The 14496-nt window shown below is 35.2% G+C and overlaps 1 protein-coding gene across 2 annotated transcripts in view; it reads left to right on the forward strand.

Moving 5' to 3' along the window:
* HSPA14 (heat shock protein family A (Hsp70) member 14) overlaps window positions 1-12680 on the forward strand; it is a gene marked incomplete at its 5' end in the record, with an annotated part of 40236 nt that extends 27556 nt beyond the window's left edge. For both annotated transcript variants that reach the window (XM_080812128.1, XM_080812129.1), the window contains 4 exons: window positions 6041-6253; window positions 6853-7026; window positions 10092-10162; window positions 11011-12680. In XM_080812128.1, the coding sequence (XP_080668254.1) occupies window positions 6041-6253; window positions 6853-7026; window positions 10092-10162; window positions 11011-11089 (537 nt within the window). In that variant the 3' untranslated portion in view covers window positions 11090-12680. The remainder of the gene's footprint in view (window positions 1-6040; window positions 6254-6852; window positions 7027-10091; window positions 10163-11010) is intronic.
* Window positions 12681-14496: the final 1816 nt, after the last annotated feature.

The following is a 14496-nucleotide window of genomic DNA, read 5'->3' on the forward strand; positions in this document are numbered from 1 at the left end:
TTTATTATTTTCTGTATTTTTAGAATAATCTGTAATATATTTTTTTCCTTTTTGTTGTTTAAATTCATGTTTTTAGTACCCAAGTAGTTAAGGTGGTTTGATTTTTTTTTAACAGCAGTTTTATGAAATTACTGTGAAAGTTACATTTGAAAATCCTTTAGTATGTTATTTATGTTTAGTATGTTATTTAGTAAGTTATTTATGTTCAAAATATGTATACTCTATTAAAATTTAAATCACAAAAGAAATCTTATAGTACAGACTAGATCTTTAAAGAATTTATTTAAATTAAAACTTGGTGGTTACTGTCAGCATTAATGGTAACACATTGTTATTTTTTTCACTTTTTTAAATGAAAATTCCAAAAGCCAAGACTTTCTGGTTTTTTGTTTTTTGGGGTTTTTGGGTTTTTTTGCATAGCACCACTTAATTGCTTCTTGATAAAGCTTTTTGATGTTGACTGTGAGAAATTTGAGTGGCATATTCTACATTCTTATCCTCATGGTATTTACATGGGATCATAAAATTTTAGAGAAGACTTTTATTTTTACTTACCTCCAGAACAGACCTTTTAGGGAGGTCTTAGGGAACTTTGCCAGGGCAAACCTGCTTTTCCTTTTTGCTGTTTCACTCAGCTGATGTTCCTCGTGCCCTCACCTGAAGATCAGTATGATATTACTCCTCATTTCACACCTAATGTTAAAGAGGCCTAGTTTTCATCAGTTGGTCTTTTTCTCTAATACATTGAGCTTGAGAATATCCATAAAAAGACTGTGAAATAAGAAGTAATTATTGATGGTTTCCCTTCTTGGGCTGCCTATTTATTCAATGTCCTTTGTAGCTATGGAGATGTAAGTGTTAAATGTATGAATTAGGAAATTAAGGTCTTTATAAAGGAGCAGTTTTATTCAGCTTTATTGAATTGTAATTGACAAATACAGTTGTAAAGTATTTATAGTGTACAGGTAGGATTAGATATACGTATACATTGTGATAGGATTCCCACCATGGAGTTAATTAACACATCTATCACCCTGTATTTTTACCTTTTTGGGTCAGAGGTGAAAACACTTAAGCTTGCTTTCTTAGCAAATCTCAATTACACAATATAATATTATCAACTATAATCACCATGTTATATATTAGATCCTCAGACCTTATTCACTTACAACTGAAATTCTATACCCTTTTATCAACCTCTCCCTATTTCCCTCACCACGTAGCCCACGTAGCTCCAGCCACTTTTCTACCTTCTGTTTCTATGAGTTTGACATTTTTTCTTTTTAGATTCCACATATAAGTGACACCATGCCATATTTGTCTTTCTCTGTCTAGCTTATTTCACCTTGCATAATGCCTTCCAGATTCATGCATGTTGTGGCAAATGACAGTATTTCCTTCTTTTTTAAAACTGAATAATATTGCATTGTGTCTATATGCATATGCTACATCTTTATCCATTCATCCATCAACAGACACTTAGGATATTTTCATATGTTGGGTATTGTGAATAATGCTATAATGAACATGAGCGTACACATACCTCTTTGAGATAGTGACTTCATTTCTTTTGAATATATACTCAGAAGTGGGATTGCTGGATCATATGGCAATTTTATTTTTAATTTCTTGACAAATTTCCGTACTGTTTTCCATAGTGGCTCTATCATTTCACATTCCCGGCAGTGTACAAGGGTTCCCTTTCATCTGTATTTTTGCCAATATGTGTTCTCTTTTGTGTATTTGATGAGAGCCACCCTAACAAGGGTGAGGCGACATCTCATTGTGGTTTTGATTTGCATTTGCCTTATGATGAGTGATGTTGAGCATCTTTGCATGTGTTGGTTAGCCACCTGTATATCTTCTTCAGAAAAATGTCTATTTAAGTCCTTTACCCACTTTTTAATTAGGTTGTTTTGGTTTTTTTGCTTTTGAGTTTATGACTTCCTTGTATATTTTGCATATTAACCCCTTTTCAGGTATGTGGTTTGCAAATATTTTTTCCCTTTTTCCAGGTTGCCTTTCCACTTTGGTGATGGTTTCCTTTGTTGTTCAGTAGCTTTTTAGTTTACTGTTATTTATCTTTGGTTTTATTGTTTTTGCTTTGGGTGTCAAATCCAAAAAAAATCACTACTAAGACTAATAATGTCAAGGAGCTTACCCCCTGCTTTGTTCTAGGAGTTTTATAGTTTCGGGTCTTAATTCAAGTCTTCAATTTGAGTTAATTTGTGTATATGGTATAACATAATGGTACAGTTTTATTCTTTTGCCTGTGGATATCCACTTTTCCCACACCACTTACTAAGGAGACTGTCCTTATATGATCTCAGGGTCATGTTGTATATTCTTGGTTCCTTCGTTGAAAATTAATTGACCATTTATGCATGGGCTTTTTTCTGGGCTCTCCATTCTGTTGATCTGTGTGTCTGCTTCTGTGCCAATACCATTCTGTTCTGATTACTATAGCTTTGTAATATATTTTGAAATTGGGAAGCATGATGCTCCAACTTTGTTCTTTCTAAAGATTGCTTTGGCTGTTTTGGGTCTTTTGTGGTTCCATATGGATTTTAGGATTGTCTTTTCTATTTCTGTGAGAAATGCTATTGGAATTTTGATAGGATTGCATTGAATCTGTAGATCACTTTGGGTAGTATGGGCGTTTTAACAATATTAATTTTTCCGGGGTGCTGGGTGGCTCAGTGGGTTAAGCCTCTGCCTTCGGCTCGGGTCATGATCTCAGGGTCCTGGGATCGAGCCCCGCATTGGGCTCTCTGCTTGGCGGGGAGCCTGCTTCCCCCTCTCTCTCTGCCTGCCTCTCTGCCTACTTGTGATTTCTGTCTATCAAATAAGTAAATAAAATATTTTAAAAAACAATATTAATTTTTCCAATCCATGAACATGGAATATCTTTCAACTTACTCATGTCTTCTTCAATTTCTTTCATCAATATCTTTATAGTTTTTAGTGTATAAATCATTCACCTCCTTGGTTAAATGTATCCCTAAGTCTTTTATTCTTTTTTTGCTGTTGTGAATAGGATTGTCTTCTTAATTTTTCTTTCCAATAATTTGTTGTTAGGGTACAAAAAATAATTTAAAGTAATTTTTGATAAGCATAAACTTACTCTAACCATTTTGCTAATTTTCTGTTTTGTAGTTCATGTATTCCTTTATTCCTTCTTCCTTTGTGATTTGTTGATTTTTTTGTATAGTAATGTGCTTTGATATCTTTCTTTTTATCTTTTGTTGTATCTATTATTGGTTTTTGCTTTATGGTTACCATGAAGCTTATATAAAACAAGTTATAATAGCCTATTTGAAACCGATACAGCTTAACTTTGAACATATACCAAAGCTCTACATTTTTACACTCCTCTTTTTCACATTTTGTTTTTGATGTCACAATTTACATCTTTTTGTTTTGTGTATCCATTAATTAATTATTGTAGTTATAGTCATTTTTAATGATTTTTTTCTTTTAGCCTTTATGCTAGAGTTATAAGTGCTCACCCCCCACCATTACAATATTTGAGTATTCTGAATTTAACTACAGTTGACCTGTGAACAACACAGGTTGAATTGCACAGATCTGCTCATAAATGGATTTTCTCTTCTTCATGGTTTTCTTAACATTTTATTCTCTAGCTTACTTTGTTGTAAGAATATAGTATAAAACACATATAACATATAAAATATGTGTTTATTGACTGTGTTATTGATAAGGCTTCTGGTCAACAGTAGGCTATTCATAGTTAAGTTTTGGGGTAGTCAGAAATTATACATGGATTTTCAACTATGCAGGGAATAAGTGTCCTTGACCTTTGAATTATTCAAGGGTCAACTGTATATATTTGCCTTTCCCAGTGAGTTTTACAGTTTCATATGTTTTCAAGTTACTAATGAATTAGCATCCTTGAAAACTCCATTGAACATTGCTTGGTCTGGTAAACTCCATCAGCTTTCACTGGTGTGTAAAACACATCTCTCCATCAGTTCTGCAGGATAGCTTTGTCAGGTAGAGTATTCTTGGCTGACAGGTTTTTTCTTTCAGCAGTTAGGATAGTTCACATCTAGTTTGTAAGATCTCTGTTGAAATAACTGCTTATCATCTTATGAGAGGATCACTTGTATGTAACAAGTTGCATTTCTCTTGCTGCCTTTGAGATTCTGTCTTTAACATTTGATGCCTTTTTTTTTTTTTTAAAGAGGGGAGCAGGTGGGTGGGCACAGGGAAAGGGAGAGAGAGAATCTTAAGTAGCCTCCATGCCCAGGAGTGAGGCTGATGCTGGGCTCAGTCTCATGATCCTGAGATCATGACCTGAGCTGAAATCAAGAGGGATGCTTAACCGACTGAACCAGCCATGTGACCCATTGACACTTTAATTACAATGTTTCTCAGTGTAGGTCCCTTTATACATCTTACTTGGTAATTTGGGGGCTTACTGGATCTGGATATCTGTTTCTTTCCCCAGGTTAGGTAATTTTTAACCATTATTTCTTTTAATATGCATTCTGCCCCTTTTTTCTTTCTCTTCTCTTTCTAGGACTTATATAGTACGTGCATTAGTATACTTACTACTGTCCTGTAAGTTCCTTAAGCCATCTTAATTCTTTTTCATTCTTTTTTCTTTTTACTCCTATCTTTAGACGAATTCCTCTGTCCTGTGCTGAGTTCATGAATCCTTTCTTTTCCTTCATGTAATGTGCTGTTTAACCTCTCTACTGAATTTTTCAGTTCAGTTATTCTTCAGTTCTGTGATTTGGTATTTTTTTTTAATATTCTCTATGTCTCGTTGAGATTCTCACTTTATTCACACATTACTCTGCTGACTCCAGCAAGCAGCCTTATTGTTATAAACTGTACTGGGAAAATCACTTATCTTTGTCTCATTAAGATCAGTTTTTGAGAATTTATTTTGTTATTTTGTTTGGAATATATATGTTGACTCTCCATGTTGGTTTCTGTGCATTACATATAACTACCACATCTTCCAGTCTTGACACACTGGTCTTACATAAGAAATTAACTTTGTCAATCACCCCAGCCCCAAACTTCTGGTTGCCTCTCAAATCTATATGCCTAAGCTGCCATCTTGTTCTTAGTGGCTCTCAGTAGTTGAGAGTGTGCCAAGACCATCAGTGTCCCAAAGAGGAGGATTGCAGAAACAAGCTGATTGGAAGCCAGACTCTCAGGCAGCAGCTGGGAAAGTATGTAGTTAAACCTCCTCCAGGGATAAACAGGGAAATGGGCATTTTTGCCTGGCTCCCTCTCTGCTGAGCCCAGGTATATAGGTATATAGCCACTGGGCAGGGGGTGCTCCTTAACCATTTAAAAACTGCCTCATTGTGATAGTCCTGTGGGACTCATGAATGCCAGTACTTTTAACTATCGGAGCTAGGTGATTTGGAGCCTCAGTCCCTCAGGTGGCAGCCATAAAAGCTGGGGCACTTGGGTAGACAAGCTCGTAAAGGAGTAGTTTTATATGAAGTTCTTCAGAGATAAGATATTTAACTAGATGGACCAAGAGCTTAAAATGTAGTTTTGTAAAACATCTTTTTCCTCAGAAAATTCAGTGTTCTTCCATGGTGAAGATAAAAATCTGTGGCGTAGTTTTCACATAGTGAGATTGCTTATATTTGTCATAAAAATGCCATAAGATGTATGTAAACATTTCTTTTAGAAGTGTTGGGATAGTATAAAATATTAATATATTTCCTATTCAGATGCCTGTTTATGGTTAAGCTGCATATGCCCAGTATTAATCATAAGCCACGTTGTTGCTATATTGTATTTTCTACTATGTGGTAAGATCTCTTCATTTTAAATTTTGTTTTTATGAGTAAAGAATATGTTAAATACTTAAGATGTGTTAAATATATATATTTTTTATATATGGTAAGTACAACATAAAATAATGTTACAATAGGACTTCTTGTATTTTATTATTACATGGGTAAAGATGGCCGAACTTTTAATACTTGATTTTGAGAAACAGCCATTGTTCTAAAAGTAAAAAATGAAAATTATTTTTATTTTCTAGGTTGTCCTTTGTGGAGGGTCTTCTCGAATCCCAAGGCTACAACAACTGATTAAAGATCTCTTCCCAACTGTTGAGCTTCTGAATTCTATCCCTCCTGATGAGGTCATCCCTATTGGTGCAGCTATAGAAGCAGGGATTCTTATTGGGAAAGAAAACCTTTTAGTGGAAAACTCCCTTAAGATAGAGTGTTCAGCCAAAGATATTTTAGTTAAGGTAGGTTTAGCTTTTCTTTACTTTTCCATAAAAGTAGCAGAAACTTATTGTCGTAAGTTTTTATACATACCATGATTTTACAATGAAAATTTGTATATTGGTAAAATTTTTAAATTTAGATTTATAATTTTACATTTAATGAGTTTCTTGTTTTCTTTCAGTTAGTATTTATCTAACATATTAATTTCTTATAATTTTAATCATAAGGGCACCTGAGTGGATCAGTCATTAGGCAGATGCTTAGGTCATGATCTCGGGATCAGGCTCCCTGCTCAGTGGGAAGCCTGTTTTTCCCTCTACCGCTCCCCCTGATTGTGTTCCCTCTCTCGCTGTGTCTCTCTCTCTCTGTCAAAGAAATAAATAAAATCTTTAAAAAAAATTTTTTTTAATCATAAGCTTCAAATACAGATAGAGAGATACACGTTTCAATTTATTTTTAAATGAAGTAAGTTGGGATCAAGGATCACATCTGTTTCCTTTGCCTATCTGTATTTTCTAGATTATCAACAAGGATAAAGTATTATATTTATAATAGGAGTGACTTTATAATTGTAATGATAAATATCAAAGGATATGCATATTATTTTTCTGCTTATTAGGGAGTCGATGAATCAGGAGCCGACAGTTTCACAGTATTATTCCCATCAGGGACTCCTTTGCCAGCTCGAAGACAACACACATTACAAGCCCCTGGAAGTATATCTTCAGTGTGCCTTGAACTCTATGAGTCTGAGGGGAAAAACTCTGCAAAAGAGGAAGACAAGTTCGCACAGGTGAATACATAAATTTGGGCAATGAATTAGTCATGTGAGACTGTTTAGCTTTTCTTTCTTCATTAGGCTCAGTTTAATATCAATATAAAATGTTTATAAGATACCTATTTAACACATTTGTATGAATGGATTACTTCTACTTTTAAAAGAAGGAATAAGCAATTTTAATTTGAAAGAGTTACAGGAAAACAAAAACAAAATACAATGTGGTTTGTTTGTTTTTTTCTGTTTGTCTTGTGCTCTTGACTCTCCTTGGTAAAATGTAAGTGGCGGGGAAAATGACAGTTTTTGGTTTGCTGTATGCCTGGTGCTAAACCAGGCAACTTACAAATGCATGAGAGTACCATGAGGTAGACATTATTATGATCATTTCATAGATGATTGAGAAACAGGCTCATGGCAGTAAGTACCTTATTTTCCTTGTTGAGGTAAGATTTATCCTCAGTTGGTTTTACTCTTGGGCCCTTGCTCTTGCCATTATACCATGCTGTCTCTCATACAGGATACCTTTACTTTTTCAAAATACCACATTTCTATTTCATATTGCAGAGTCCTCTGCATCCTTTAAAAGAAATGAAGTGGAGCCAGTTTATTTGCTTAGAAACATGTCCAAGAAATACAATTACATTAAAACACATATACAGGAAAATGGGCAGAAGATATGAACAGACACTTCTCCAATGAAGACATACAAATGGCTACCAGACACATGAAAAAATGTTCATCATCACTAGCCATCAGGGAGGTTCAAATCAAAACCACATTGAGATACCACCTTACACCAGTTAGAATGGCCAAAATTAGCAAGACAGGAAACAACGTGTGTTGGAGAGGATGTGGAGAAAGGGGAACCCTCTTACACTGTTGGTGGGAATGCAAACTGGTGCAGCCACTTTGGAGAACAGTGTGGAGATTCCTCAGGAAATTAAAAATAGATCTTCCCTATGACCCTGCAATTGCACTGCTGGGTATTTACCCCAAAGATACAGATGTAGTGAAAAGAAGGGCCATCTGTACCCCAATGTTTATAGCAGCAATGGCCACAGTCGCCAAACTGTGGAAAGAACCAAGATGCCCTTCAACGGATGAATGGATAAGGAAGATGTGGCCCATATACACTATGGAGTATTATGCCTCCATCAGAAAGGACGAATACCCAACTTTTGTAGCAACATGGACAGGACTGGAAGAGATTATGCTGAGTGAAATAAGTCAAACAGAGAAAGTCAAGTATCATATGGTTTCACTTATTTGTGGAGCATAACAAATAATATAGAGGACAAGGGGAGATGGAGAGGAGAAGGGAGTTGAGGGAAATTGGAAGGGGAGGTGAACCATGAGAGACTATGGACTCTGAAAAACAACCTGAGGGTTTTGAAGGGGCGGGGGTGGGAGGGTGGGGGAACAAGGTGGTGGGTATTAGGGAGGGCACAGATTGCATGGAGCACTGGGTGTGGTGAAAAAACAATGAATACTGTTACGCTGAAAATAAATAAAAAATTTAATTAAAAAAAAAACACATATACAGGGACTGCAGAGCCGTATTTATAGTATGACATCATTTGTGTTTAAATAAAAAGTTTGAGAGCTTGGGTGTGAGGGAGGTGGTGTTTGGGTAGGTGTGTGTATATAAATATCCATGTATGGATACAGAAAATATCTGTAGGTATTAGAAATATATTGGGGTGCCTGGGTGGCTCAGTGGATTAAGCCTCTACCTTTGGCTCAGGTCATGATCTCAGGGTCCTTGGATCAAGCCCCACTTCGGGCTCTGTGCTCGGCAGGGAGCCTGCTTCCCTCCGCCTCCCCCCCCCCCCCGCCCACCTCTCTGCCTGCCTCTCTGCCTCCTTGTGATCCCTCTCCCTGTGTCAAATAAATAAAATCTTAAAAAAAAAAAAAAAAAAGAAATATATTTAGGAAACTTAACAGTGGGTAGATTTGAAGGTAACGAAAGAATTTTGTTTTGTTTTTTACTTAACACTTTGTACTGAAGTTTTAACAAATAGCATAGGACGTGAGCATGAAATACTCTTACAGTGAAAATAAAACAAATGTAGGTAAGCAAAGGGAATCCATAGTATCTTTCGCTTTGTATCTGTTTTCTAATTCCACAAAAAGATAATGAAAACACACATACAAAACCTATCTGGGCTCTACCTCAAACATCTTAGAATCTAGGGGAATAGGGCCCCTTCAACTAATAAAGTTTTCACAAACTCCTCCAGATGTTTCTGTCGTGGATTACTAAATAAGCACTTTTCTGTGTCCTGTATTTCTAAACTCACTTGTCTGTCTTAGTATTCCCTTAGCTTCTCTCTCTTGTACATTTATTACCTTTTCTCCTCATACACTGCTCCGAGACTCTGCTGCAGCTACTGTCCCCATATCCTAAGTTACAGATGCCAGAAGAAGAGTTAGTCAACTAATACTGAATTTGGGAGCTACTCTTGTAAAGATCCCATCTATTCTAATCTCTGTTTTACAAATGAGTAAACCAAGGTCCTTAGTGCTCCCCTAAGATCATAAGACTTGGTACTGGAAAAATCTGAAAAGTCACTTCCAGACTTGGTTTATTGATATAGTTTTCTTTAGGAAACTAAATAATTTTTTGGTAAGTTCATTAATATTTCTTATGTACAACTATAATCTTTGTACAAAAGAATTTGTCATATGTTTCCTTAAATTGGTTTTCCAAGTGTATGTAAAATATTGGAATTTTTAGAAGTATATATAGAAGTATATACCTAAATATAATTTAACATGTTACTGGTAATGGCTTAATTACCAAAAAGAAAAGCAGTCTTTTTTTTCTGAGACAGAGTATACTTCATAACCTAGGATATGATGTTTAAGAGAAACAAATCTATTACTTATATGCTCTCCTTCTAGAGGCGATGTTTCTTAGTTAAGAAAGCTTAATCCTATTCTCTGATTCTGGTCATTGAAAACTGCCCTATTTTAAAAGGTTTCAGTAAGTAAGATTTGGTCCATTGGAATAACTGGTGCATCAGTTTACTAATATATCAAAGTACTGAACCATCTTTATATTATTTTTGCATAAACAGGTTGTACTCCAGGATCTAGATAAAAAAGAAAATGGATTACGCGATATATTAGCTGTTCTTACAATGAAAAGGTATAAAATTATTTCTGATGTTCCGAATATTCACTGTGAGGCTTGACCTTTTTTGTTAGTTTATTGATTTCTTCACGTATTGCTATTCTAGGAAAACCTGGTATTAATATTAGCTTGTAAAGGTTTTATCAGTGAATTACATTTTTTGTTCTACAAAATTGCTATATTTTACAAAGAAAGTGTAGCTCAAATTATTTGCATTCTGCATTTTTTATGAACTCTAATTATTTTGGTGTGGTCAGTGTAAAAAACTGGTCCCTGAAGTTTGAGATATAATTTTTATCAGTCTTAAATATAATCTTCTAAGGTTTATGTTGATCTTATTTATCCTGTGAAAGGATAAGTTTATTTTGGTATTGCTACAGAAAAGCTCCAGGATACATATTACTAATTAAATCCATCTATTACCACTGCACTAACAACTGACCATCCATAAGACTGTGTCTTGCAAGTAAATCATTTCCAAATTAACTTTAGGGACAATTCATTCCATAACCATACTTAGCAAGAATGTCAAATTCATTAGCATGGGTTTGCCTTGGCCTAGGCTTAAAGATGGCATAATTCATGTTCAGTGTGCATAACGTCTTAAACTTGAGATCTTCATCCTGGTTTTCAAGGAATACAAGTTCTATGTCAGTGGTCCAGAAAGAAATTTTTAAGAACAGCTATCTAATTACAGCATATGACACTAAGTTTAGACACTGAAATTGTGTTTCTTCTTTATCTTAATACTCTTCTTTCAAAAATTAAAATTATCTCGTTTACTCTAAGTCTTCAAATTATTTCTTAAGAACTTTTTGCTTTTATGAAATGAGCTGATGAAATGTTATACTTTGTTTGTTTAGGGATGGATCTTTACATGTGACATGCACAGATCAAGAGACTGGAAAATGTGAAGCAATCTCTATTGAAGTGACATCTTAGTGCTCTAGAGAAACCGGGAGTTTTTTTAGAACTTGACTATCAATATTATTTGGTTTTGTTTAAAAGTGATGTTTATATTAAAATACTTTTTGAATGAATTGTATATGTTTCTATTAAAATACAATATATTGGTAAGTGCTGCAACCTTTTTTTGTTTGCCATTTAAGGTGGGAAATATAAGGTCCTTTATTAGTGGGAAATATAAGGAACTTTTTCTATCATGAAGCTATTTAGAATTAAATTGAGTGAATTGAAGGAAATTTTACTGGAAATTTAACATTGGTTTTTAAATTTTGTTCTATAACTTCAAATTTGAAGAAGTCTCATTAATTCTTACAAGATAGTGAACTAGGAACAATTTACAAGTGTTTGATATTAAATAAAATTGGAGAGCCATGTGCAAAGTAAGAAATGATTTTTGCTTTAAAAGGAAAAAAAATTCACAAACTCAACAATTGTGCATAGATATGTGTGTGACAAGCATAGAAAACAAAAGTCTAGAGGGCTGCCCACCAAACTTGTAACAGTGGCCTTTTTGTGGACAGAAATATTATAGGGTGGCACTTTCACTTTTCCTTTTTATAATTTTGTTTAGTGTGACTTTTTCTCTCTAACAAATACATTTTATATTTTGAAATGAAATGATCTTTTTTTTATTTTGAAGAGAAGGCTGGCCACATGCTGTTTATCAGAGAACACTCATTAGTGCATTGAGATACTCTGTGGATTACTAATGAAACGCTTATTCACTAAAACAAGTCAACTAATCTGTATATATTGAAAAGAGAGTTGGAAGGTAAGCAGTGCACATGAGATTCTATTATCAAGAGAGGATTTTCCATTCATTTCTCTCCTTGGTTCCCAGGAGACTTGAAAAGAGGAAGTATCTTTACCCAGTGGTAAAATTAAAACTTGTGCTGTTTTTATCTTGTTCAGGCTTTGTGGATGTGCTTTATTCATTATACTTTATTTTTATGGAGCTAGGTGGCAGTAATATTCTATTTCTAAAGATACAGAAACCAAACTTAAATTTTTTCATGATTATCCTGTATCAGATTACTGACAGAATCGAAAAGAATTCAGGTATGATTCTGAGTCCACAAAGCAGCAGACTCAAAGGCGTACCCTTTTGATTAAGGCTAAGTACTTAGTTATTTTTTAGGATCTTTTCCAGTTATTAAAAACTTTTAAACCAAATAAATAAATAAATATAAATTAAATGTTTTTAGGAAATAGGAAAGTAACATCTCAACTAGTTGAACAGCTTTCAGTTATGCTTTAGAAAATGCTTTTGGATTTTATTTCGTAGTTACTGTTAGCTCTTTAAACTAGATGAGGCACTGGCCATCGCCAGTGTGTCAGTTCTATGCCATTCCTATTTTTGTAATTAAAATTTTATGAGAATATCACCAGGCTTACTGGTATCTGTATTGTTTGTGGCTGTTTTCACACTGTAAAGGCAGTGAGCAGTTGCAACAGAGACTCTGTGGCCCACAAACTTTAAAATATTTACTGTCTGGCTCTTTACAGAAAATGTTTGTCAACCCCTGAAGTAGATTAATGAAACCTGTAGAATAAAATATCATAAGGATTTATTCAAGAGTTTTCTTTCCTTCCATGTCTGTGTAATAATTTACTTACTTGACTGCTTTCTCCACTAGATTAGTAAGTATTGTGAGAGCAGAGACACTCTTAGTCATCATTATGTCCCAGGTCCCAGAACACATAACCTCATCATAGGTGTTCAGTCAGTGTCTATCGAATAAGTGCATTATACGGAAGAAAAAATAAGTCCTCTTTGTATTCTACAGGACAATGGCCAGTAAGTACATCTTTTGCATATTTTATGATTCCTTTAGAAACGCAATAAAGGAGGAAAGGAATACCGCTGCTTCTGGCTTTATTAGTCAGCTTTGCATGATTTTTTTCCCCCAACATACCAAATTTGAAACTGTCACTGAGTGTGCTCTGTTGCCTAGTGGAATGTACTTCAAATTGTCTTGCATCCTCATCTGACAAGGTTTTTTTTCTTCTGAATGTGGGGAAGGTTTGCCAATTAACTTTCCGTATGTTTTACTTTTTCAAGGTAAAAATAGCTTCAACATTCTTCTAATTATAAAATGATACACATTTATTATAAAATTAAAATTGCAAAAGCAAGGGGCACCTGGGTGGCTCAGTCGGTTAAGCATCTGACTCGACTTCAGCTCAAGCCATGATCTGAAGGGTCGTGAGATTGAGCCCCACATTAGGCTCCATGCTCAGGGGGGAGTCTGCTTGAGTCTGCTCTTTCTCCTTCTCCCTCTGCCCCTTCCTCTGCTCAGCATGCACGAGCATCCTCTCCTTCCTCTCACCCCTCTCTCTCAAATCTTTTTTAAATCAACACGAAATAAATTCTGTGGGAAAATGTCAGGATTTCTAAAATAGCAGTGAGGAACCATGTAACGTAACAATACTACTGTTTGTTTGCTTTAATTCTTTATCTCATTTTTAAATTGTAACATCACCATAGCTCCCAGAGTAGTTGCAATATGCAGAGAGTAAGCTAGCTATTATTGTGTTCTACATGTACAAAGAGAAATAGATTGAGAGAAGTTAATTTATCCAAGAACTGACAGTAAGTGTGAATTTTGAACAAATACTCGTGCTTTTTTTTAAACAATTTTCCTTGATTGCTTATTATTCTAAACACTTTCTGTGCATTATTTCATTTAAATTCACATTGTCCATTCTATTCCCAAAGAACATTCAAATGAAAGAGGGGACACTCCATGGGTCTCCAGAAATCATGTTTGCATGGGTGTTTGTGGGAAAAAACTGGGGGATGGAGGCATACTTCTGTATGTTTCCCTTGAGGCCAGTGATATATGCGCCTGGCTTTGATTTCCCTCTCCGTTTATAGCCAGGATTTACCAAGATCCTCAAACTTTTTAGTCTCAGGACTCTTTTACACTCTTAAAAATTATTGGGAACCTAAAGAGCTTTTATTTACATTGGTGTAATTTTTGTTTAAAGATTTTATTTATTTGAGATAGAGCGAGACAGTGAGAGAGAGCACAAGTGGGGGTGGGGAAAGGCAGAGGGAGAGGGAGAGGCAGGCTCTCCAATGAGCAGGGAGCCCAATGTAAGCCTTGATCCCAGGACCCTGGGATCATGACCTGAGCTAAAGGCAGATGCTTAACTGACTGAGCCACCCAGACACCCCTATATTGGTTCAATATATATATGTATGTGTCTCTGATTTCCCCATCACTCCTGCACCTCCTTGTCTGTTGAACGAGCCTTCTTCCTTTTGTAACTTGTAGTCCCTTTGACTCATATTTTCCCTTCCTCCTTCCTATGTGACCTATCAGTCTGAGCTTTTTTTGCTGGGCATGTTGGGAGATACAAGGATAACTTTGGGGGCC

The sequence above is a fragment of the Martes martes genome, assembly GCF_963455335.1.
Source record: "Martes martes genome assembly, chromosome: 8".
Lineage (NCBI taxonomy): Eukaryota > Metazoa > Chordata > Mammalia > Carnivora > Mustelidae > Martes > Martes martes.